The 25,012-nt window shown below is 41.7% G+C and overlaps 1 protein-coding gene across 2 annotated transcripts in view; it reads right to left on the reverse strand.

Moving 5' to 3' along the window:
- Nucleotides 1-779: 779 nt before the first annotated feature.
- The window catches only part of stxbp4 (syntaxin binding protein 4), a 32,282-nt gene continuing 8,049 nt past the window's right edge, over nucleotides 780-25,012 (reverse strand). Inside the window, exons 2-20 of one of the 2 annotated variants that reach the window (XM_088016520.1) lie at nucleotides 23,673-23,746; nucleotides 23,461-23,556; nucleotides 23,266-23,335; nucleotides 21,123-21,197; nucleotides 17,648-17,733; nucleotides 16,708-16,861; nucleotides 15,389-15,521; nucleotides 14,545-14,651; nucleotides 14,175-14,400; nucleotides 13,988-14,069; nucleotides 11,843-11,922; nucleotides 11,516-11,612; nucleotides 10,348-10,472; nucleotides 9,829-9,918; nucleotides 9,641-9,706; nucleotides 5,831-6,010; nucleotides 5,552-5,668; nucleotides 5,412-5,461; nucleotides 780-1,817 (exon numbers count right to left, since the gene is read on the reverse strand). In XM_088016520.1, coding sequence (XP_087872646.1) covers nucleotides 1,673-1,817; nucleotides 5,412-5,461; nucleotides 5,552-5,668; nucleotides 5,831-6,010; nucleotides 9,641-9,706; nucleotides 9,829-9,918; nucleotides 10,348-10,472; nucleotides 11,516-11,612; nucleotides 11,843-11,922; nucleotides 13,988-14,069; nucleotides 14,175-14,400; nucleotides 14,545-14,651; nucleotides 15,389-15,521; nucleotides 16,708-16,861; nucleotides 17,648-17,733; nucleotides 21,123-21,197; nucleotides 23,266-23,335; nucleotides 23,461-23,556; nucleotides 23,673-23,746 — 2,053 coding nt within the window. In that variant the 3' untranslated portion in view covers nucleotides 780-1,672. Of the gene's footprint in view, nucleotides 1,818-5,028; nucleotides 5,292-5,411; nucleotides 5,462-5,551; nucleotides 5,669-5,830; nucleotides 6,011-9,640; nucleotides 9,707-9,828; nucleotides 9,919-10,347; nucleotides 10,473-11,515; nucleotides 11,613-11,842; nucleotides 11,923-13,987; nucleotides 14,070-14,174; nucleotides 14,401-14,544; nucleotides 14,652-15,388; nucleotides 15,522-16,707; nucleotides 16,862-17,647; nucleotides 17,734-21,122; nucleotides 21,198-23,265; nucleotides 23,336-23,460; nucleotides 23,557-23,672; nucleotides 23,747-25,012 lie in introns of those variants that run through there. The other variant, XM_014973630.2, reaches the window with a different exon arrangement.

Here is a 25,012-nt window from a genome sequence, read left to right on the forward strand (position 1 = left end):
GAAGACGCTCAGTCTAATTTATTTCCTCTTGTTTCGGTTAGAGATGAGATCAACTAGATGGGCCAGAGAGATAAATAACCAAAACACCGAACGGTCAAAGGTGTTAATCAAGAAGCGCCAAGTTAGATTTTAGTGGCGTTTGATGAAAATGTTGAACAATCTTGGAGTCATTTTAATGTGCTTCTATGAGTTTTGAAAATCTGAGGCAGTTGAAAATGTTGGACATTATCTATTTTGTAGATTCGGAATTGACAAGACATTATCATTTTGAGAAGTGCCACGATTTCCTGCTGGGTTCAAGATGTGTTTTAATCAAGCATCATCACTATCAGTATGTCACATCATTGACACTTAATGGCTATCTGAGTTGATTGGTCACTATAACTCTAAACAAGTTAACAATCAGAGCTGATTTGGAGCCACAGGTTTTTGGAGAACTGGAAGTGTCAGTTGGGAGAAAAAAAGATAGGAATAGCACATAATAGTGTTCGAAAAGTATGTTAAAAGACCCATACTTGTTCTGATTCGATGTATCCACAGACCTCTGTGGCAAACATTCTAATTTCAACTCATCTTTCTACATTTTTGGCCGTTTCGACTCGGAAGAAACCCAGATGTACGGTTTATTAATGACCTGAAGAACCAGGAGAAGTTTTTTTTTTTTTTGGTTTTCAAATCAAAATATTTATTTCATCTGATTGTATCAATCTCAGCCCAGCTGGTCAAACAGAGCAAGCAGCTTCACAAAGCTGATCCTGGTTACAAAGAACAACTCATGGTCCATTGACCTTGAATCTGAAGATTTACTCCGAAAAGGAACGAACAGCTGATAACTCCAGACGGGACGGAAGCGTTCCCACCGCCGTCACGGCTTCCCTCCCTCCCTGGCGTCTGTGGGTACATCAGGCGAGCTGGAGTTTCTCCTCGTGTGCCGCTTCACGGTATTGCTTCATCTTCTTTGGCTAATCTACTGCACTAACACGAGCGTTCGGCCTCTAAGATACAAAGCTAAACAACTGAGCAGATTAACAGTGACAGAAAGTTACAGAGACTCGGACCCTATGCATGTGGGTTCTGGACAGAGTATGGCAACTGTTCTTTTTTTATTTTTATTTTTAAACTGTGATGCTGAGGTTTCTGATCTCTACGGGTCGGTGAAGGTGCTTACCGATAAGAGAAGATGGGTCAGAGTTAGAGGACCACACCAACGTCGCAGGAGTTCCACCGACTGATCGCTGCGAAATCAGATCAGGGGGTCAAACTTTGAAACATTCATGTTGTCCATCAGGTTTGTGGGGTTTTTTCTGCAAGAATGTTCTGGCGCAGCTTTTTTTGTTCTGTTTTGTTTTGTTTGTTGGTTGGTTGGTTAAAATGTTGATATGCAGAAACGCAGCTGCAGACTAGCACGTGTCATGCAGGTTTGCCGCATGGAATTCCAGTAGAAGAAGGTGAGGAGGTGAGGAGCGGCAGCGAGGAGAGAACGAGGCCGCCGACGTCTGGTGTCCTGCAGGAGGTGCCCCTCTAGAAGGTCAGCACTGAAACGGGGTGGGGAGGGGGAGGACAGTCACTCACGGAGGCAGCCTTCAGCTTCGTCCGGTGGTAGCGGCATGCGGGGCGGCACGGAAGACGGAGAGGAGAAGGAGGAGAAGGAAGAGGAGGAGAGGAAGACCTCTCACTTACAGTCCACCTCCAGGACGGCTCTGACGGACCGCGTGAGCTCTTTCGCCTCCTGGGCGAGCGTGGCGGCGGTCCACGGGCTTTTCCTGTAGCGAGGGGGGACGCCGTGGGACGACGAGCCGGCTTTGACGTCTCCGGAGCTGCGAACACAGGCGAGGCGGGGTCAGCAGAGGGAAAAAGTGCAACTCAAGGAGACCCCCCGGAAATACTTCCAGAGGATTCTGTTAAACTGACCACAAAACAGTAGAAAAGTGACTAATGGTTGTAGCAAAGGATTCCTTTACATCGGACGCCATTGACTTCTCTTTTTCTCCCCAGGTCGATTAAGATTATCCCTTCTAAAACCAGATGGCAGGCAGCATTAATCATAGCGAGGCACTGAGTGGAGGTCTTAAACTAATAAGAGTTTTTGTGGTAACACTTTATTTGAAGGGGTGTGAATGACACTGTTAAAAACATTACATAACATCTGTCATGAACATAAAGAAGTCTTTATGAATGTTTATGACTGTTGTCATGAAGTGTCATTCGGTAAATAATGACACTTTTAATGGACTTTTAGAGCAACTTTGCATTAAAAGTGTCATTATTTACCGAATGACACTTCATGACAACAGTCATAAACATTCATAAAGACTTCTTTATGTTCATGACAGCTGTTATGTCATGTTTATGACAGTGTTATGTCATGTCAGTCTTAAGCACACCCCTTCAAATAAAGTGTTACCGTTTTTGTTTTTGGTAACACAGTGGGTAGTAGGTTAAGTTTTCCTTTTCTGTGTTTAGTTGGCATGTTCTTGCAGAGCAAGCCTGGATTTTCTTTGGGTACTTCCAGATTATAGTTTAGATCTAAGGGCCAAGCCCGACCAAAACAAGACCCAAAATTCTAGACGGATTGGGTCATAATTATGTGCTTGAGGGTTTGAATCCTGGTGTTACAGTACAAATAGAGACATAGATAGTTAACCTGTTAAGGAAATAAAGAAGATGGGGTGACAAAAGTAAGTCGGACTGTAAACAAAGGCAGCGCACTGAATGCAAACGCTGGGTGGGATTCATAACATAACAAACGATAGCATAACATGAGGAGCGAAAATAAAATGTATTTTTACTTCCAATTTGTAAGGTAATTGGGACTGAAATGTAACCTACCCAATCAGATTCCTTCAACTTTTGGGGGTACATTCTACAGGTTTTTTTTTTTTTTTTTTTTTTTTTTTTTTTTGGGGTGGGGGGTTTGTTTTTTTTCAGTGTAGTAAAACATGTCGCTCACACCTCCTTTCTTGATTAAAAAGTAAGACACTTTTCAGTCTGAAAGCCTCACCTTTTACCAAGCATAAGTCTTGTTATTGTGTCCATCCTGCATTGAAACCTTCAGCTGCCTGTCAGTGACACCTTTGAGTTTGTTGTTGTTTGATGCATCTGAGCAGCAAAACATCTAACCTGATGAAGTCAGGCAGAAGTTTAACTGTAATATAGATCATTTCTCTGAGGTTGTTTTTTTCCCCTTCTTTTTATAAACTAATTTTGATTCTGAACTGAGCTCTGAGGAAATTATGGCTTTAATCTGTGTCAGAATACAAAAAGACATTGAGGAAGCTAGATCAGGCCATTTATTTCAGACAAAAAAAAATTAACAATGCTTCCTTTATTGAATCTATGGATCAGACGAGTGGCCTAGAAAACGAACAGACCAGAAAGTAAAAATAACAGAAATAGGACCGAGGGTCCGCTATGGGGGGTAGAGTGTCCAGCAGTTATGAAAGCTCAGGTGTCCCACTGACCTGCAATGAAATAAAAGAAGCTGGCAGGAGGTTTCATAGGTGGATGACTTAATAGCATGACCAAGTGACCAGATTTACCGAGTCCACCTTACACAAGCTCCCAGGGAGAGCCGATAAACTGGGATCAAAACACGGCGGAGGAACAAAAGGATGAGGGCAGATGGAAGGAAACATGAAAGATAAACAGACGAAATAAGAGAAAAGGGAGGAATAACAGGAGAGATTATGAAAATAAGCAGATGGAAAATTCAAACAGATCGAAAGGGACACAAGCATCACAACGCAACATCAGAAATGTTAAAAACAAAAAATAAATCACAGGATAAGGAACTTGCACAAACAGATCTACGGTGAGGAAGTGGAAGGAGAGAAGGAAATGAGACAAAAGATAATTTATAATCTTAAAAAGTTGTAAGACAAGAGAATTAATCAGAGATGTTATGAGTGGAAAAACTAATCCAGAAGTGCGCAAACCATTTGGCGACAATAAGGTTATTCATTCATCCATATAATAATAAAGGATAACTTCAGACGCAGAACAAAAAGAGAATCAGACATTGGCCTGCAGCTGTTCATCAAAACCTTTTCTTCCTACCTTTTACTACCATCCATCCATCCATCCATAAGATATGTTCTGCAGTTTTGGATTATGAGGTGAACCCGTTAGCATGCTTTGTGCAACACTCGTGGTGATCAGTGTTGTGTGTTGGTGGTTAATAAATAAAGATCAACAACTGGATAGGGAAGAGTAATTGGTGACCTCTTACTCGGTGGAGACATTTCGTAACGCCGCCGCTCGCAGCGGGAGCCCATTACCGGGAGCCAACCGGTGCTCTGCCTGAGCTGAAGTGGGCCAAGCCGGACCACTGAGTGTGTGTGAAGCCCGGACTAATGGGCTCTCTGCTGGAGACGTCATTACATGACTGAGAAACACACGTCTCAGTTGCCTTTACTTCTAACTTATTTCCTGTGGACTGAACGTGCAAAGGGAACTTTCCTGAACCTCGTTTAGACTTGTTGAAAGTCATGAAGATGTTGAATAAAATTGTTAATTTGTTATTTCATGGATGTACAGAGAAACTGACACCCTGTGTTGATGTGCAGGAAACAATTTGCCCAGCCAGAGTCCATTATTAAAAAAACTAAACAAAACTTTGAAGTAATGACAAATACGGAGAACAAAATATGAAGACATAAGAAAAACTTTTTTTACTTTTTTAAGAATTTAAAAAATAAGAAAACAATAATTTCATAATTTCTTTTGATTTGTATCCGTTTTGAAAAATTTTAATGAGAAAATGGTAAAAACATTTTAAACAACTAAATAAATTGGCTTCAAGCATATATTTTTCAACTACAAATACTAGATGAGGATAAGAGTATTTAGTTACAGTTTTTACATGTTTACATGCGTTACTGTTTAGAAAATTAATGTGTTTGAATTCTTTATTTTTTTATCAGTTCCATCACTATAATTGTCTGACTTTGTTTTTTATATTACAGAGAAAAACAAAATTAGAATCAAATAAAAAAAAAAAAACAAATGTAAAAAAAAAACCTGATGGGATTTTTTCCTGTTCAAACATTTATTTACATATTTCCCACCTGTACATGACTTGTATTTATATTTCTTGTAGCACTGCCTTAACACACGCTACATGTGTATATCAGCAGCAAAACAGCAGAACATGGTGGTAAAGGTACACACACACAAACACACACATGCACATAAACTGTAAAACGACGAGCAAAACTAACTTGTAGAGATGAAGGTTGCTGGTTTCTACGGCAACCGTTTTCCCCAAGGAACCGGACTCGTTAGCGCAGACTCTAACGAATAGCAGGCAGCCAATCAACCTTTTGTCACTCTGAGACGCGCGCACACACACACGCACACACACGCACACACACACACACACACACACACACAGATGGCTTTGAAGTGTGTACCTGTAGCTCTTTGTGGGTCCGTGACTTTCCAGCAAAAAGTCCTGAACGTTCTGCAGTAAAAGGCAAAAAGAAAAACAAGAAACGTAAACGCCACAGAGATGATCAACGTTTAGATTCTGGGTTTGGTTTAACCCTCTCACCTCCACAAAACTTAGTAGCTTTCCCGTTGACATCTCAAAACCCTTTTTGGCCGTTTCACTCTTCCGTAGCTGACACTCCAGAATAGCCACCTTCTTCTTCAGCTCGTCGGCTTCCTCCTAGGTTAGAATGTAAAAATTCATATCTCTCAACAAAACTAAGCTAATTGTCAATATTGTACGGAGCTCTATGTAATTTGTTAGTAGGCTGATATTTTCTCCAGTAGATCCATTTTAACAAAGGATTTCTTTTAGCAACGTGATGACTCTGTGATTGGCTACCTTCTTGGTCGTTGCTGGATGCTCCACCCTTTGAGTCTTCAGCTCGGCGATTTCAGCCTCCAGCAGATGGATGACCTCCTCGTAGTCCATCTCCATCCCTCTGGCCTGCTTCTGGGCCTCCTCGGCCAGCTGGATCCGGGTCCTTAGAGTCCGACTCTCCTCTGCTCCCACTTTCGCTTCCTGGAGAGAAAACGTGATGAAGGCGGAACATCAAGTCTTCAGGCAAACAGATTGCCCAGTGAAAGCTCAACAGGGTTCGCAGGTCCACTTTAGCTCATTAATCTGCCTAAATTTCAAATGTTGATCAGGCTACCAACATTTGAGCATCTTGTAGTCATCAGCTTCTTTCACAAATACTTAAAACTACGATACAAACAAATTTCATGTCAACCTTGTGTGTCGCGCCTCTGAGATGCCCAACGAGGAAATCAAAGCCCTGCATCGGCTGACTTACCGAGCTGGATTCCCAGGTCGAGGCTGCTTGCACTCTTGCTCTGAAGTGAATCGGGAGCTATGGGAAGTTTCTATGACCTTACAACACCGACCCGAGTTTTTGAAAACTTGTGTACGCAGAAAAACAGCTGGCTTGATTTGTGATTTAAGAATAAGCACAGAAAATGTGAGGGGTTTGTTTTGCTAAAGCAGGTCTAGAGGTGTTCATGAACTCCTCTGTATGGCAAACTATTCTAGAATGAAACATGGGACTCTGAAAACCTGAATTTTTACAGGTCTACACGCCTGAACACAGAAGCAAATCTACAAAAGAATGGCTGAAAGAGAAAAGAATGAAGGTGTAACAGCCTAATCAAACTGTTGCAAAACCTGGTGTTAGTGCCTGGTGTGTGATGATCTAATCAAGCTGTAAAAAAAAATGACAGCTATTTTCACTATTATTATTTTATTTAAAATGTCTCACCAAGAAAAGGAAATAACAAAAGGACACTTTTTAAGTACATTACGCAAGTGTACTCTTTTATAAATCAAAGAAAACAATATCTATATCACAATATAGATGTTTTTAAAAAAAAGCTTTTCTATTTCAGTAAGCACTGTCTAATGAACCAAAGATACCTGGAGGTGTGTAACTCAGTTGGAAAACGTGTAAAGCTTAGTTTATGTGCTGTGTGTGACATCCTTTTTATGACTGAAAGGAAACAGCACGCAGCACATGAATTTGGCGACTTAAGCCCTCCTGCAGAGATGTCGTACGCACGTAAAACTAACAGGACACAAAAAGGTAAAAAAAAAAAGTGATTTTCTTAAGACATGGAAACGCATGGGAACAGGAAGGCCATCTGTTACCGTTATCGCTCTCAGCATGGCTGCTCATGTTTCTAAACCTCTACAAATTGCTGTTCAAACAAAAAAAAAAAAAAAAAAAAGACCCTCTGTGTAGCACCCATCTGTCCCTGTGAGGGCACCTCGGGTCTGGGGAGTCAGGCCTGAAAACGATCCTCAGGAAGACTAAGATAAGAAAAAACAGTGATGAATTTAGATCCAATTAGGAGATGCTCCCACCAGATGTCGCTGTGGAGCATTGTGTAAATTAACTTACATGATAAATGATTTAATGTTGCTTTCAAGCAGTTCAGGAAAATGTCCTGTAGACCGCCAAGGCATAATACTGCAATCGTGTTTGCCAGAATGTTGGTTACTGATTTCTCTGCACGACAATATGAAACAAGAAGTCATATTTCTTAGCGAAAAAGATGACTGCATGGGAGATATTTAGACTTTTGAATCGCAGGACACAGGGGCTTTTAATATGAGTCGACAAGGTTTCCTGAAAATTACAGCTGAGTCATAGAAGAAACTTTCAATGATGGTTTAATTCAACAATCACTTCAAGGCCGACCGTACAAAAATGTTCTTTCAAAAATCTGGAAGCATCAATTCTGTTCAACTCTCCCATTCTCACGAGATATTAACTTTATTTATTTTTTCTTATAAATTTGCCCTTAATCTCTTTGAAAATAAATGACAAACTCTGTGGTCTATCTTTGAATTTGCTTCAGCTTGTTTGTGCTGAATATTTGGTTTCAAAACAAGCCGTCTGCTGGAACACACTGACTCTGTTGGTGTTAAAATTAGACTCTTTCAGCTGGGTTTGTTGTGCAGGGCGGCCATTCAGAGTGCACTTGAGGCGTAAGGGGGTTGTTAGGGTAACTTCAGGAACCCTGCTATGACGGTTTGTGCCTCCAGCTGCGGCCTCGAGGGCCCTTAAGGGCTGACCTCCAGCCGCAAGGTCAAAACAAGCAGGTCAACACACTAACCCACTACTCACTGGGAAAAAGAGGAATCAGGGGAAAAAAAGAAAGCACAAACTGTGCAACCGGAACAATAACAGAATGACAATGGCCAATCCTGGATTAGCTCAGATGAAAATTAAAAATTTCTTAAATCTGGTTACTAACAGAGCAAAATATGATTTTTAGGTTAATTGGTTACTCAAAGTTGACTTTGAGTAATCAAAGTTTGCTTAAAGTTGTCTTTCCAGTGAAAGCAGGGATGTCCAAAACGTGGTCCAGGGGGCCATCTGATGCCCTCTGGATGATTTGTTTGGCCCCATGGTCGACAATTCAAGAATGGAGCGAATCCATGATTAATTCGAGACTTTTTACAGACAAATAAAATGTACTTAGCTACCAGACAAAGTATTTGTCTTTTATTAACAATGTTTCTGTTTTCATTGATTATACTTTGCTAAAACCAGCAAGTGACGCTCAACCTTTGTTTCAAAAAGTTAGAAAAAGAAAAAGGAAAAGAAAAAATGATGACAGTAAACCCCAAAAGACGTACAGCAACTGTCCAGGACCCTCCATATGTTTTGGGTCAACCATAACTTGCAGATTCCTTTTCTACAAAATGTAGACTACTTTGATTTATCAAAATATTGTCTAATTAGAATATTGTCAAGCAGATGAAAACAACAAATAATTCAATCAATCTCTTCAGTTTTAATTTTAAAACATGGCCCACGAGTTTTCGCAACCGAATATTGGACCTGGTTGCAAAACGTTTGGACACCACTGGTCTAATGGACGACATATCAATAATCAAACAAAAAATAAAATAACATGTAATTACAATGAGACTAATGTTGGGAAAACATTATAACAATGCACCCAGAGTTCATGTTCAATGCTGCCAAGAATCCCCTCGTCTCTCCTGCGACTGTCCAACCAACAGATCGGAAACATCCCGCCAGAACCTCCGCTGGCTCCCTACATCTGTCAGCTGTGTCTAAATCTAGATATCGATCCGTTTACGCAACGCTACAGGAGCCGAGAGGCGGCGAAGTGGGAGCGAACGAGGGCGAGACCCTTCAGCTGTGAATCAGAACAAACAAACGGGAGGAGGAACTATTTTAGAGCCCGAAAGACGAGCGAATGGAGGCCGCGCACTCCTCCAGCCGCTGAGTGGGTTCAACTCAACCTCCCACACTCACACACTCTCATGTTCATGGGTGTGTGTGTGTGTGTGTGTGTGGAAGGCTCCACCTGCTGATCTATTTTTACAGAAACACTCAGAGTCATGAAAAATCTAAATTTATCAGACAGCTCTCCTGCACCGCCTTCAAAACACAAAAATGATGTGATTTCGTTTCATACTGAGTTTGTGCTGCAAGAGGGAAAAAAACAACAGAATGAACAAATCTCACTTCTACATCCTCAAATATAAAACAAGACGATTCGTGTCCCCACTAAACTGAGGTAGTTTTAGAAAAACTAAAACTAGGTGATTCTATTTAAAAGCAAATATTTCTCTAAAGTCCAACAGGTGAGGGGGGAAATTAAAGATTAGACTGACCTGCTTGACCTTGTTGAGCTCGTCCTCCAGCTCTTGGTGAACTCTCTGAGACTCGACAAGCTGCTCCTATTGGAAATAAACACAATGTGTTTTTTTTGTTTGTTTGTTTTTTTCCCCCTGCTCTAGAATCAAACCTGGAAGGTTTCACCACAATCCTTTAACATTTTATCAGACTTCAGCGAGGTCACCTGCAGTGTCTTGATCTCCTTCAGAGCCTCAATGTGCTCCTTCCTCAACTTCTCCATCTCCTCCAGGTCGTCCGAGTCTGACAGCGACGGCTGCAGGAAGAAACAGAGGAAATCAGGAATGTCTGGTGTAAAAATATCCCTGAGGTTCTTACTGGAGGACCCACTGTCAGATGGGTTAAAGTTTTGGTACACATTCGTGATTTTTGTCTTTTTTTCTATTTAAAATCTCAATTTCAACTTTAGGATGAAGTCGTTAAATCGTAACTATTTTCTCTGGAGATTAACAAAAGTTAGCAGGAGCTTTTGTTAAAACGCCAGTGTGTGAATTTTTAGACAAATCCCAGAAGTTATTAGCGGTCTCATTATTAACTTAAATAGTAAAAGAAAACGTATATTTCATTTTACTTTTTAAAGTGATATAGATTATTTCACTTTGGAAGATGTCTCTTTTGTTTTGGAGATGTCAGCGGATGTTTTATGTGTGAGTTTTAGTCCGCAGGTCCCAGCCTGAGCTGTTACCGGTGGGTTGGTGGGAGACTCCAGCAGGCTGGAGAAGTCGTCTGATGTGAACCTGGAGCTGGACTGGGTGCCGAACAGTTCCTCCAGCTGAGGCTTGAACAGTTCCCGGATCAGGCTCTCGAAGTCTGCAGGCGCAAATAGAAAGGAAGAGTTCAACAGAACGTGACCTTTGGAAAAATCTCACCTGTTTTTTTTTTTTTTTAATAACTGCATTAATCTGTTTTTAATAAGTTTTTATGGTGCCAGTTGAATAGGTTTAAACAGTTTTGTCTTATGAAGCTCTTTTAAGAGTAGATCTCAAATAAAAGCAGGTTTTTTTGGAGTTTTTCTGGGCTGAATCCTATAGAACAGGTTTTATTTGACAGATCTGCCTTAACTAGTTCCTAAGAAATACTAAGCTCCGAGGTTAATGAATGTAGATACATGCATGTCTTTAACAAACAAGTAGATGTAGAATAACAGGACTAATCCCAAAGAAGAGCCAGTGAGGAAAAAAATTGTCACTTTACTTTAATTGTGTTGAGTAAACTGAAGGACATCACAGACTGTTTCCATCTGTTCCTCTAAGCAACAATGCCCCTCTGCACTGAATGAGCAACAAAAATAAAAACCATTCAGTCCAGCAGGGGGAGCTATTGTAAACATGCAAGCTCTTATTTTTTTTTTTACAGAAATGTGGAGAAGTTTGGAGAACACTGTCTGCGCTCATCTTTCACGCATATTTTCTGCCAAAAGTGACTGGTAAGGCTCATTTAGATATTTCACATACCTTAATTAAGATTTTAAGATTAGTCAGGTACAAATTAAGAGGAAATATAAATTGTGTACAAGTACAGATTAACTTCTAACACAATGCGAGTGCCTGCTTCATCATGCTAAAACAAATGTTTGGAGTTATTATTCAGTAAACCATAATGCTAATAAAGACAACCTGTTAAAAAAAACATCAGACTGATGCATTTTTTTTCTGTTGCTGCCATTAGATCCTTTACGTGAAACATTAAATCAGAATTAAATCAGATAACTGAATCGGGGTAGAGATCCACGTCATGCTAGTAAAACAAGGGCTAACAAACAAATGAAAGCACGCTGAAAGTCAATGCTTGTTGCTATTTGAATCTCCTCCATGTGAGTGTGAAGTGAAGGATGATGGGAGTTGTTGTCGTACCTGTGAAGGCCACTGTTCCAGTCGGATCGGCTCGTAGTCTGGACCTAAGTGCCTGCCGCTGAGCATCTGTGGGCTTCAGACCGATTAGATCCAGCGCCTGAAACACACACACACACGGATCAATACACACAGCGGGGGGTGGTGAAATCATCGATCGGGAGCTACACTGATGTGCTTCACTCTCGTTCTCTTCACATGTTTTTATAGGTTCTACTGTGATCACAGTCTGAGGATTGGGATGTCCTGCTGATAATTCTGCAGTGGAACAACAAAAGAGAAATCATAAAACTTTTCTTCCTTTACATTTGAATCAGGCCCGAAACCGACCTGCTCCAGTCGTTCCAGTTTGAATCGACAGCTGGAACTGAGCGAACATTTCCTCTGAGGTGGCTGACTGCTCCCAGAATCTGAAACACACAAACACAGATTTATGTCACCTGGTGGAAAAAATAAATATGCTGCATTACATTTTTAGTATGTCATCAAGTGGATATACTTGTTAAGATTATATTAAAAATGTAGGATATATTTTTAAAAACATACTTCTAGTACTGTTTTTTTTATGTAATGTGATGACTAATGGTGTTTAGACAGGAGCCGACTATTTATCTCATTGTAATGACATTTCCCTTAAAGCGCAGCTGCTTTTTTATCGTGTTAATTTTCATAAGCATGTTGTCATGTACTTAGCATATTTATTTTTCACAAGGGTTCCAGTCACTGTTCAAATTTAATCAGTTTTTCACGCTTTTACAGAGAGTTCAAATTTGAGACAAACCTCAAAATATCACTGAGAAATAATGGTTTTGTTAATTGTGGTCTTACATTTTTCCACAAAAACTACAATTAATAAAATCTTGATCTAAATGGGCTACTTTTAAAAATATTGATTTTCATCCTTAACTATACTAGGCTGACCTGGAGGAAGGGAAAACGAGCCGGAAAATTATAAAGGAAAAGAAAACGAACAAAAACTTAAAACTAAACTTAATTATGACACCCAGCGTGTAAAACAGTGACTTTATTTTACTCGAATGAATTCACGTCGTGACGTCAAAGACGAAAATCGGGATGAATTAACATATGGAGGGAGACCTCAGGATTCCTCGCACACAGAGACGTGGTGGAGCTTCACACCTAGCTGAAGCCAATCGCAGCCCAGACCTCCCGCTCGCATCACTTCCTCCTTCCTCCTCGGACCATCTGCTTCGCTGCGACTGTAAGGCCACAGTTTGGAGGCGCTCGGCTGTTCGCAATCTGTCTGCATTTACAGTCAGGGGGTTGTGGCGAAGCGACACGCCGTCACCTCACAAGCAGCTCAGCATTTAAATGAAAGGAAGGATGGACGGATGCATGAGCAGGTTGGATCGGGAACTGCGATGTGTTCACATCTATTTACGTCCGCAGGGTGTTAGTTCCTGGGCAGGTGGTTTGTCGATCAGATAGGAGGCCAACAAAACAAAATAATAAAGATTCAATTGGAATGATGCTTCAGCTACAGTCAAGGTGGAAAAAAACACACCCTTTTTATCCTTAATGTGTATTCAAAAATAATGAGCTCTTTTCCAACATTGAAAAATAATTTCAATCTGTTGAGTGTATAACAATGACAGGATATGTCTTCTCAGCTTCCAGTCTTGCACAAGAAGGTGTGGAAGAAAAAAAAAGGGAACATTTTGATAATTAAAGAGATGTCTTGACTTCATCTTTCAAAGGAAACGTCATATATTTATGCCTAATCATAGTTTTTTCAATAAAATGATTTAATTTCACTGAACAAAAACGAAGAAAATTCTTTACCACATAAAAAAAAAGAACTTTCTCACATAGTTATTCCTGCACTTTCAATTCCACAGCAGCAGGAGAATGCAGTAGATCCTGTGATTATATTTTATGGTTTTTGTAGATTTCATGTAAAATTCTACAGTCTTCTTACAGGGTTGAATTTGGTTGGACAAAAAGACCTGAGCATGTTGGCTGTTAATTTCTAAGTTACATCAGATGCAGAGCTCTTTGAGATTTTTTATCAGACTCGTAGGCTGTTGCAATCTTCTAGTATTCTAGTCTCTCTGTCGGGTGTCGTAGGATGTCCCAACATTTCCTCGTTACTGTATACAGATAAAAGTGTTACATCATCAGGCCTTTAGTATTTTGAGTGTAAGGTTTGGGTTTTTGTGAATATTAAGTAGATTTCATCATGTGGTGCAGGGGATGACTCTTGGTTTCAGGAGTTTCAGCTGAAACTGAGATTTCAGTTTTACAGCTCGATCCCTCCATCATTGTGTTAGAGGAAAAGCAATGTGAATCAAGCTTCTAGTTGTAGCTCTATAAGTATTACTACGCGCTGCCGGCTTTGTGACTGCAACAGTGAGATCTCCTGAAGAGTTTCTGTGGGTCACCAGGTTGTGTTCAGGTCAGAGTTCTCCTCATTTAACCTGTTTGAATCTTTATCAGAGCTAGACGGAAACTCACCAGGGTTCGTGTCGGTGCTGCTGTCGCTCTGCGGCGCTGAGGAGACTCCCGTCTGCTCCGTTCTGCCTGGAGCGACTCGCACCTAAAAAAAAAAAGAAAAAACAGATCACAGGTCGACCAGTTCCTCCTCGTATCAGACAGTAGATAATACAGATGCGGTGGCCCATCCGTCTCGTGAAGCTCAGACCTGCGTGACGTTGACCGGCGGCAGCGTCTCGCAGGCGGGGTTCCTGCTGGAAGTGATCTTGGTCACCATGGTTTGCTGCAGGGCCGCGGAGCCCAACCCGAGGGCCTTCGTCTGGGGTCCGGCTCCGACGCCACACCCCTGCAGGCAGACGGGGCTGTGGGAGCCGCTGCTGGAGCTGGACGACGACCTCCGCCTGATGAAGGCAATCTCTACCGTGGGGTCTGGTCTGCAACGCAAACATAAGGATGCGTTCAAACACTGTTCTTCCCCCGGCCGCCTTTGAGCCTCGTCGTCATAGAGAGGCTCATAAATTTTTCTGCTGTTCGGCTTCGATCCGCCGTCGGCCTGTCTGGTTTCGCTCGTGTCGGACCTGAGTTTGGTGCGCGTCAGGATGCTCCGGGCCTCCTCGTTCGTCACTCCGATCAGAGACTCCTTGTTGATGGACACCAGCTGGTCTCCCACCTGCAGCCGGCCGTCCTGCAGCAGAACCACAGGAATTATCAAGACATATCCTGTGCAAATTGGTCCAAAATTAGATCATGCTCTTTTTTTTTTAAATAACAGGATGTGCCATTTTGTTTAACTAGTTCAATAATTAAATCAATCTTACACCTGCAACAACAACATGTGTGTAATACATTATAAGAGTGAGTCTGTAGAGCAACCGGCTGTCCAGTTGGTATAACCACAGAAATGTTGTTCGTTTTTCTGTTTCTACCAAAACTGGTCTTCAGTCTGATGTTCTTATCTCAACTATCCCCTTTTTTGAAAGACAATTTCGTCTACAGAGACTTCAGAGTTAATTTTATTTGTTGTTTCTGTTGATTTGTTTATTCATTTTGGATGCTGAAAATGTATTCCAGTTTCAATGTTCATCAGAATTTCAAGTTTACCAATCTTCAGGAATGTGTTCTTCCATTATTCTTCCATTATTCCAATTATTGTCCAACAATATTATCATTTATTGCAATAAGTTCTCCTACAATTTATCGTCTAGCAAATTATTCAAAAACAAAGTATCATTCCCTTCCATTTCACAACTATGCACCACTTTTTAAAGAAGGTTAATATGTCTGGAAACCTTTGCAAGTCACTGTATTAATATTTATGCGACAGCTTTTGTCGAACAGAGTCTCTTCCTCCCAATCCATGTTTCCATCTCCGGCGATTTTGCTTTGATTATAACAAAGCATTCAGTGAAAGAAGACTCTGACCTTCTGGCAGTCTCCTCCAGGCACTATTTCTTGAATGAACACCATTGGTCCTTCAGCTCGGTTGGCCCCTCCTTTGACGACGAGTCCCAGGCCTGTTCCCTTGGCGACACATATCAACTGAATGACGCTGTCACTGCGGGAAAGCAGAGAAGAGACGATGGAATGACAGAGATTAAACTCGGAGCTCGGAGTCAGCCAGAGCGCCGCCTAATCTTCATCCATCCTCCGCTTCAGAACTGCTGAAGATGCTCTTCGCTATTTTTAGTTTCTGCTGGTGTTTCCATGCAGCTCAGTCGCAGTTGGACAGTTTATGTAACCGGAGACAAACTTTCTGGAAGTGCTGAATGAACGTGAATGTCACTGAACAGACAGCAGAATGAATAAACCAAGAACTCCAGGGATTTGTTCTTCTACTTCCCTTATGGAAGAAGCTTGACGTTTTTCAAAAGCTTACAGCCAAGCTGAAAAATTTCTCTTTAGAAAATATGATGTTCAGAACTATCACGCATACTAATGAACACTGAATTTGCTTTTAAATATCAGCATTTGGCTTAACATTTCTGTAAATTAAGGAACAAACTAACATTTCTGCTCAGCCTCTGTCATTTTTCTCAATTTTCAGCTACCACACATTGTGCAACCTGGACACAATAGGGATGGAAATAAATTACACCACCAGGGGGCGGGAGTGGTGGCATAATAGTTTATCAGGCAGCTCCTGAAGCATCCAACAGGTCAGAACAATGAGTGAAGGTTAGCAAACACACAGAATGCATCATACTGGTAGATTAATGTAGAGGTTTGAAAGAACACAGCTCCATCTGTCATTTCTGAGTTACTTCTGAAGTCTTGGTCTGCAGGTTTCACCAATAAAGACTACAAGCTTTTTAAGACCATTAGGAATGGAATTTAAGACATATAACCCGACATAAATGTACAGAAAAAGGGAAAAATAATAAACTGTGTGGGCTGGTAACAGAATGGCGAAGATAAGTATCGTCCAGATAACGGATTTGCATTACAAAGCCACGATGGACGTAAACATAAAAAATAAAAAACTAGCTAGCCAGCAATGGGAATATTAGCAGCTAGCTACCAGTAGCTGCGAACGCCGCTGCGTGTGACGCAAACTTCCACGAAACAGGTAAAGTCCCGCGAGAAATCCTACCGCAACAAAAATTTCAGACATATGATTAACGTGTTCACGGCCAACTTATTTCCTGAATGAACACAAGACGTTTTAAGATCTTAATTTTAGACACATAAATTGTAAGGATGCCCAGACGCCCTGAATCTGCTGCGTGCGTGCGTCGTCCTACCTGAAGGCGTGTGCCGGAGTGTGCACGGTGTAGGCCGGGGTGGTGGCGTAATGCGGAGCGTGGCTGTAGGCGGTGATTCCCTCTTTAGGACTGAGCAGCTGCGGGCTCTCTGACCGGGAGGAAGACGAGGAGGACGCCGTGTCCGTCAGCTTCCCTGAACGGAAACAGAAGAAGCTAGCATGAGCACAGGAGCAAAACAATATTTTAAGAATCGAACTCTTTGTTAGGATCACAAAAAAAAAAAAAAAAAACTTGCGTAATAGGAGAGAGACCTCTAAAAGCATTTTTAAAGAGTTATTAGAAAAAATTTTTTTTTTAAAGAGACGTAGGATGAATGACAAGTTTCTAAAAATCGATGTGGGCATGTTTAAAAGCTCCCAAGACACAAAAAGAATTTTGAAAAAGGAAAAAACTTGTAAGTTTATTGCTGATGAAAAAGTACTAATTCCATTTGTAAATTATTTCGCTTACAGCAAGACATGTTTAATCAACATTAGGGTATTATTTACTTAAAACAAGCCCCTATCTGTTGCTGACAAGTTACTTGCAAAGTAGTTTTGTCTTAATTCAATCATACTAAAACTATTTGCACTAGAAACTAGACCAAAAACACTGGATAAGATTTTGCGTTTTTCCAGTGGCCTTGGAAACTTTTCCAAAGAGCTGATTTCCATCAGGCTCTAGAAACACTGGTATTGTTGGAAAAGATTTGGAGGGTGAAGGACGCTCTGAAAGAGAAAAAAGTTGACAAGGAATACTTTTGCATTTATTAAAACTTGGGATACTTTTGAAGAAAGAGGAGATCGTCTTAAATGCAGATTGTCTGAGATTTTTTTTGGGAGAGGAAAATGTCTTTTGAAATGTTTTCTCAGGATGTTTCCTCCAGCCGTCGGTTCTTTGAGCGATCGTCAGAGAAGCGAAGCTGTTTGATGCGTCTTACCCATGGACAGCTGCGTTGGAGAGATTCTTCCCGATGACGTGACGTTATTGGAGCCGTACTTCTCCATCAGCTCAGCAAACTCCCTCCTGAAGGACACACAGATGCATCAGGCTGATGGGATTTCAGCACAGAATGATGTGGATAAAAAATTGGATGCGCAATCCGTTTTTTTATAAACATACGCTTCTGATACCTTACATTATCAAAGTTTGCTTGGGATGTTTACTAAGTTAAATTTAAGCAACTCCAGATAAAATCTTTCTGGAAATGCAGCAGGAAATTTTAAAATCGGTTGAAGCAAATAACATTTATGTCTCTTCCTCTCTCTATTGGTTTCAAAAATGTTTAATTTTTTTTGGATTCGTCTGAAAGCACGAGTGTATAAAACTTCAGCTGCAACAATGTCTATTTCTAGCTTTTATTTCCTGTCTGATCTGTGAGTGTTTGTCTCCCTCACATGGAGGTCAGCCAGTCTCACAGCATCATGCATCACCGCCTGATCCGATTGGCTGTTAATGCCTTTTAAAGTGGATCTGCATGGCTGCAGATAAAAAACACTCAGAGATCAGGAATTACACGCTGATCCCTTCAAACCTCTGAATTCCTGCCAGTTTTCCTTTGTTCCAAACACTTCCTTATCTTTAGTTTCAGTAAGCGTTATTCCTCAAACGTAACCTGAATTTTGTTGAATTCTCAATTTTCTGGATGTTTTGGTAGTTTTGGTTCTTGTCTGAACATTTTGTTTTCTTCTGAAAGCTGCTGACATTTGGTTTGGTTTGTTCGGGTTCAGTCATTGTTGCAGACATTTTCCAACACGTTCCAAGTTGTGGCTAATCTGCATTTCTGCAGCTCTCCCTGAAGAAAAGGAAAGAGGGCAACATAAAACTGAGATTACTTCATCTGTTTAAGTTCCTGTTCACAGTTAAATCTGCAGACATCCCAACATGCACTGCTCCATTAATTGGCGCCCTCATCAGATTAAATCTTCTAAATAAAGAAAGAGGATATCAACTTTGTATCTGTCATGGCTGAAAGTCGTCTGTAATGTTTTCCCGTTTCTGAATATATGAGTTGTAATACAGTACATCTCAAGCTCCTGGATGTTGCCACCTTTCCTCTAATGTCTTTTCAGAAAATAACGTGGAGTGGTTCACTATCGTTACTCAATACAGAGTAACTAAAAAGATTGTCAATTTCCCTCTAAAATGTTGCCAATATTTCCTTTGGTTGCGCTCTGGGATCTTTTGTCGACCTGACGGTCTTAAGCATCGTTTTTCCCTCGGAGCGGTGAGGACACGCAGTCAAATCCTCACAGCGTGATTGCCTCCGGGGCGTCCTCACGGCGACCTGCAGATAATCATCATAATTTGTTTTTTAAAGTGTGAAACAAATCGCTGTAACAATGGAGGTTGGGCCGTGGGGCGACTGCGTGACGCGTCGTCGCAAAGCTGCTTCCGCAGCAACACTCTGCCGCTTTCGTAACAGAGAGGATGGGAGCGAACAGACAGAGGTGAGACGACCTTCTCTGTGCACTCACAACACGCTCTAAGCTACTAAACTTTTTTTTTTTTCGCCAGCTCCATCTGTTCGCCTGCAGAGCGTGACCCTCACTAAGGACACAGACTGTTTCTGCTTAATTTGGGAATGCTGCTGTTGTTTGGGATCAATAAAAGGATTATCCCTCCGTGTTTTACAGCTGAGTGCAGCGCTGAGACTTTACTCACATCAAAAAAACTCCCAAACAGCAGAGGGAAGAAAAACAAGATTTTTTTTTAGCTGTGTATTAAGATGTTTCTGTCCAGATGCTGCAGATTTCAGTCAATTAAAAGAGAACCTCCAGCAGTCTGGAGTGCATTCTGCATGACTGGTGCCCGTCACCATTTTTTTTTGTTGTTTTTTTTTTGTTTTTGCTGATTGCAGCGAGTAGCTGTGCCGGAACCCCGTGGTCAGACAGCAGGGCGTCCTTATTGTGTCAGGCTGTGTTTGAGTTGAGGCTGAGGGCTGACGTGGAAAAGCACTTGGGCCATCAGGGGGTCAGATCGGAGAGAACGCCTTGCATTTTATTTCATGAGCAGACGGAGCTGGAGGAAATAGGAGCTGTCTGTGCTGCGAAACATCAGCTGGTGTCGAGTAAACATCCCACCGGGAAGGAAAGTTAACTCTTTTCTCCAGAATGGATGAAGGAGAAAAATTAGCCCGTTTTTTTCCCCTGAATTTTCAAATGAACAGACATCTAATAAAGGAGCTGAAACCCAACCTGCCAACATCCCTGCATAATCCTTTCATGTTTTTTTTATACTCAGTGTGCCTGTAGCTTGTTCCACATGCAAAGCAGTGATGAACTGATTTACAACAAGCTGACATGTCAGGAAGGGCCACCAGGGGGCATTAATTCAGGTATCAGAAGTAGAGTGAGAGATGTCAGGAAGTTGCTTAAATGTCTAACAATAGATCAGAACATTGAGTGAAGTTCAGCCGACTTTGAACAGACGTCATAACCTGAGGTGGGGTTTCTGTCAGCCTGAGGGTTCGTGTTGTGTAATCATCAGACTGTCTGGTGCCCCGTACTCACTCCTTCTGGGGCTGCTTTGGTTTCCATCTAAAACACCTGCTGTCGTAGCCACGTCAAAGAGATGAACGTTCAACAGTGACGCTAATTTATCTGGTCTTTAACACACACCTAAAATTAGTTATTGTTCTAACCTTAACAAGATGTGAAACATGTAAACATGTGAAGCCAATCTTGTCCACCGATCTTATCTACCTCAGCAAAGGTCTAAAAATCGACCACTATTCTCTTCTGCTTTCCCGTGAGAGAGGTTCGACTGATAGATCAGTCCACCAAGTCATGTCTGCACATTTGTAGTTAACAATAGTCACCTCACTTTTATTAACTCAGCAAGTTTCTTGCTATATTTGGCAACATTTCAGACAAAAAAAAAAGGTAAAATCTGAATCGGCAATCGATCCTAACCCTAATCTTAAGACACAGTCAAACTGTTTTATTGACAATTTATTAAACAGGATGAACATGCACAGCAAAAGCAACTCCTCTAAGCTAAAAAATAATCAAAAATGAATAAATAAAAAAACTAGAAAAACTTATAAACCAAAAAAACTACTATAAAGTCGATATAAACAAACTGCAATGCATTTAAATAACCCTATTGGTTTAGATTAATACTATCAATGTCAATGTCAAATTTATTTATATGGCACTTTAAAAACAGGTATAAAACTGCACCAAAGTGCTGTACAAGAACGATAATAAAATAAGTTGATGAAAAGACAAAGAGAAATATTACAAGAAAAGAAAACATACTAATATGAACCATAATATAAACTGCACATGCAGTTTATATTTTCTGCAGGAAAATATATATTTATTCATTTATTTACTGGTTAAGTGACTGAAAACATCTTTTAAGTAAAAATAATGGACAATCACTGTTTTCTAGAGGGTCTGATTGCTTACCTGGATTCGTCATCTCTGGCGACAAGCAGCGACATGTGATTGGAGAGCGAGGCGCTCCTCAGGATCTCCACCGCCCTGACACACAAACAGCACGAGGTGTAAACGTCCAGCTGCGACACGCTCAACAATCAGACAGTGTACAACTTTAAGACGTTTTAACACTTCAGTCTTGAATTTGGTGATCTACTTTCTCATTTGGAGGCCCAAGAGAATGAATGATGACTCTAATCGGTTTGCCTAAAAGAGATCAGCAGAAACTTGGACAATACCAACATCAAACACTGTCGACTGCTTCATCCAGAACTTTAAATCTGCATGAATGCCATAATATTTTGAGCTTCTTATAATTTGTTTCAACCATTCCTTTCCTCCAGTGCTTATATAAAGCTTAAAGAGCAACCTGGAACTGAAATGATTTACTAAATATTTATTTAATTGTCTTTTAGCAATTTATAGAAAAACCTCCTAGTTTTTGAAGCCATTAACAGCGTTCTTGCATAACTCTGCATCACTCTACTGCTCAGAAATAGAAGTAGACATGGAGTCCATTTTAAGGGTAGTCCATAAATTTTCAATGGGATTTAGGTCAGGGCTTAATGTTAGCCTGCTTTCTATAATCCAAAACCAGTTTGGGATCATTGTCCCATTAAAATACCAAGTTTCAACCCTCTTGCCAGGGCTTTGCGCCACAGGTGAAATTAAGTTGTTTTGGATGCTCAGTAGCAACCAGGAAACACCAAGACTCAAGCCTGGCACAGCCTGGAAGGCATCTGAACACCTGCGTTACTCTCCACACTGAATCCAGTTTAACACAATACTAGACTGGGAGCATCCTGGGCCAAAAGATCCGCTCCAAATCAACAGCTGAAATCCCTGACTTTGGAAAAATCTTGACGGCCAGATGAGACAAATACAGACAAAAGTTGAGGTTTTTAAACGTCAGTACACGGTACCAACAGTCAAACATGGCAGTGGCTGCGTCATGCTGTGGGACTGACAGCTCAAATAGTAGATGGAATACTGAAGTGCTATCTATGCACTCTGACGACTGTCTCCAAGTTCTTCAACTTTCCTAAAAATCAATAAACAGCTTCTAGAATGGCCTATCCAAAGCCCTAACCTCAAATATATTCAAGATTTGTGAATTGTATTGAAAAAAGGGGGATGTGTTGGTGCAACAAGCTAAATTAAATGACCTCTACGAACTGTGACAGGGAGCGTGATCAAATATCTAGAATGATGCCTTCTGGATGGATATAAGAGACATTTAACCACAACATGTGTTTAAACATGTATGTATAATTTTGACCTAGCGTGGATTAAATTCAAACTCACATACTAAGTCTTTGCAATATTACTGCAGCTTTGAATCTGCATTTTCCATTTTCAAGTACTATCATGGTAACGACATAATAATGCAAATACACCGTCTCAACAAACAATAAATTGTAACTTCTAAGTCATTTTAGTAAGCAAAACTTTGGAAACAACAAATAAAGTGGATAGTGAAGTCTCTGTGAACTAAATTCACAGAGACTTCAGCCCTTGTAGAAAGAGGCTTGTTGAGACCAATGCTCCAGACTGAAGCCAGACAGAGGTTCCTTTCACAAGGAACCTCTGTCTTCCTGTCTAGAAGGTTTGGTAACGCTAAGCTGCTCAGGCAGCAGTGAATTAAATCCAGACACAACTCAGGAGTTTAAATCACTGGCATCGGCTCAGGAACGCTCAGTGCGTCCGCAATAAAGTTGAAGCACGAAATAATCCAGAAATGCTGCTGCTTACTCTGAGCTAGAAATCATTAAAAGACGACTATCCCGGTTTGCCACTCGCGCCACTCAAACTCGGGGTGCGGATTTTTTTAAACTTCGGATCAATAATCAGCATCTGCGACGGTTCAATCGACCCTTGATCGTCTGAGGTGTTATTCGGACAGCTTCTGTTTAAGCCGTTGGGTGTACCGATCCCACTCTGCACCATTGCTTCACTGTCAGGAACGCCACGAAAGGGGTGAGAAGGTGAAATCATCCAGATTGGATTAAAGGTGTTGCTGTGAATCAGTCAAAGTGAACTGATTTGCCGAAGCAAAGTGGTTTTATGCTTCAGTCACACACACGCAGGAATTTGCACACTCAGCCAATCTCACCTCTCATTGGTCACTCCAATCAGGCTGATGTTATTGACATCCAGAATCAGGTCACCTGACTTAAGCCGACCTAGAGCACACAGAGAGACAGGTGAGTGTGTGTGTGGAGGGGCGCGAGGAAGGGAGCGGGGGGGCGGGGGGGGGGGGCAATGATATCTTTTCTGAAATGAGATAAACACTCAGACAGGACGTTACCGTCCAGAGCAGCCAGGCCGCCAGCGATCACACGCTTGATGTAGATCCCGAAGTCTTCACCTGTCAGCTCCCTGTAGCCTCCGATTATTTTCACCCCTGCGAAGGAGCAAAACAAAAAGCTCAGCAGAAGCAAAACTGTACGATTGTCACACACTGGTCATCGGCTGGTCATTGGGGAGGCGGAGAAAGCAGGGGTGCATGGGGGTGCTCACCGAGTCCTTTCTTGCAGTCGGAGAACTCCAGCCTCTGGACAGCTCGGTTGATGCCATGGGGGCCCATGATCGTCCTGGAGACAAACAGAAAGCTGAAGGGCTCAAGAACATCTCAACATGGTGCCTCGGGCAAAGCCTCTGCGTGTCCTCAGAGCCCTGCTGCACAAAATAATCAAATCATCACAGGATTTTGTTATTGTCTCCCTCGCTCTCCTCTTGCCTCCCTCCCCGCCTCCCTCCTCCTGCCCGCCACGCGCAACCAATAATATCTGTCTCCTCCCAAACGACACAGCAGCTGAACCACAAGTGACCTGGATGTTCCAAGGCTCCAGCGGTCGACAACAATGACTCGGTATAATCGGAGGAACAGGAGATGTCAATTGTTAGATCCCAGACAGTCTTCACGAAGACATCCGAGGGTGAGGAGGGTTAAGGCTTAGGCAGCAGAGGCTCCTCACGGTGCGGCTGTCTGTTGGTTCTGTCCTTGTTGCTCAGGCTCAAGCTCAGCGCCGCAGTACGGTGTCAGCCCGAGCATCATTGAGATGTTTTCAGCTGGTTCTGTGACGGCTGCAGAGACCAAGGCGAATGCACAAAGCGGGGATTCAGACTTTTTGAGGCTTTAAGCTCAGTTACAGCTCTGACTCAGGGATGTTCCGCATGAGCCTGTCGGAGCAGCGCCTACGTCAGGTTGATCTTGTCCTGAAGTGGCTCACCTGTTCATTATTAATGCAACACAAAAGAGCCCCCAGCAGGGGGCACTGAGGCGAGAAAAATGTGTTCCAGTTGTGTTCGGAACTGGGAAATTCCGACTGGGAAATCAACTGGAATAACCTCCGAAGTCGGATTTCCCAGTGGAAAAAGGGGAGCCACTTCAACTGCCCCCGGTTAAGACTTGTACCGGTAGTAAGACATCAGTGGAACATGCTTACTTTACAGGATACACATGTAAAAGCATTGAACAAATCAAAAATGGAGTTTGGTTTTGAAAATTAAACCTTAAAAGGCTGTTTGTAAGCGGTATGGCGAACAATGTCCAACGGCGCCGCCATGCTGAAATTCTCAACTGGAACGGCAGACGTCAAACCCAGCTCTTAGTTACGACTTCCTAACTAGAACACAATAAAAGAAACTTCTCACAGTGAGGACTTTTTCAAGAAGGTGTCTCTAGTTCAGGATTCAGATCCTGTCAGGTACAATAAAAGAACTGATTTGGTTTTCTACAACCTGAAAACTACGTCAGAGCTGGTGTTATGTCACTTTAAATATCTTATTCAGAAAATGTTTGGTCCTGTTTTATACAGAAGTGGGCGATGTAGACTTTAAGTTTTATCATGACATGA

Source organism: Poecilia mexicana, unplaced genomic scaffold, assembly GCF_051168715.1.
Source record: "Poecilia mexicana isolate PSO_F unplaced genomic scaffold, ASM5116871v1 scaffold_19, whole genome shotgun sequence".
In the NCBI taxonomy this organism is placed as follows: Eukaryota; Metazoa; Chordata; class Actinopteri; order Cyprinodontiformes; family Poeciliidae; genus Poecilia; species Poecilia mexicana.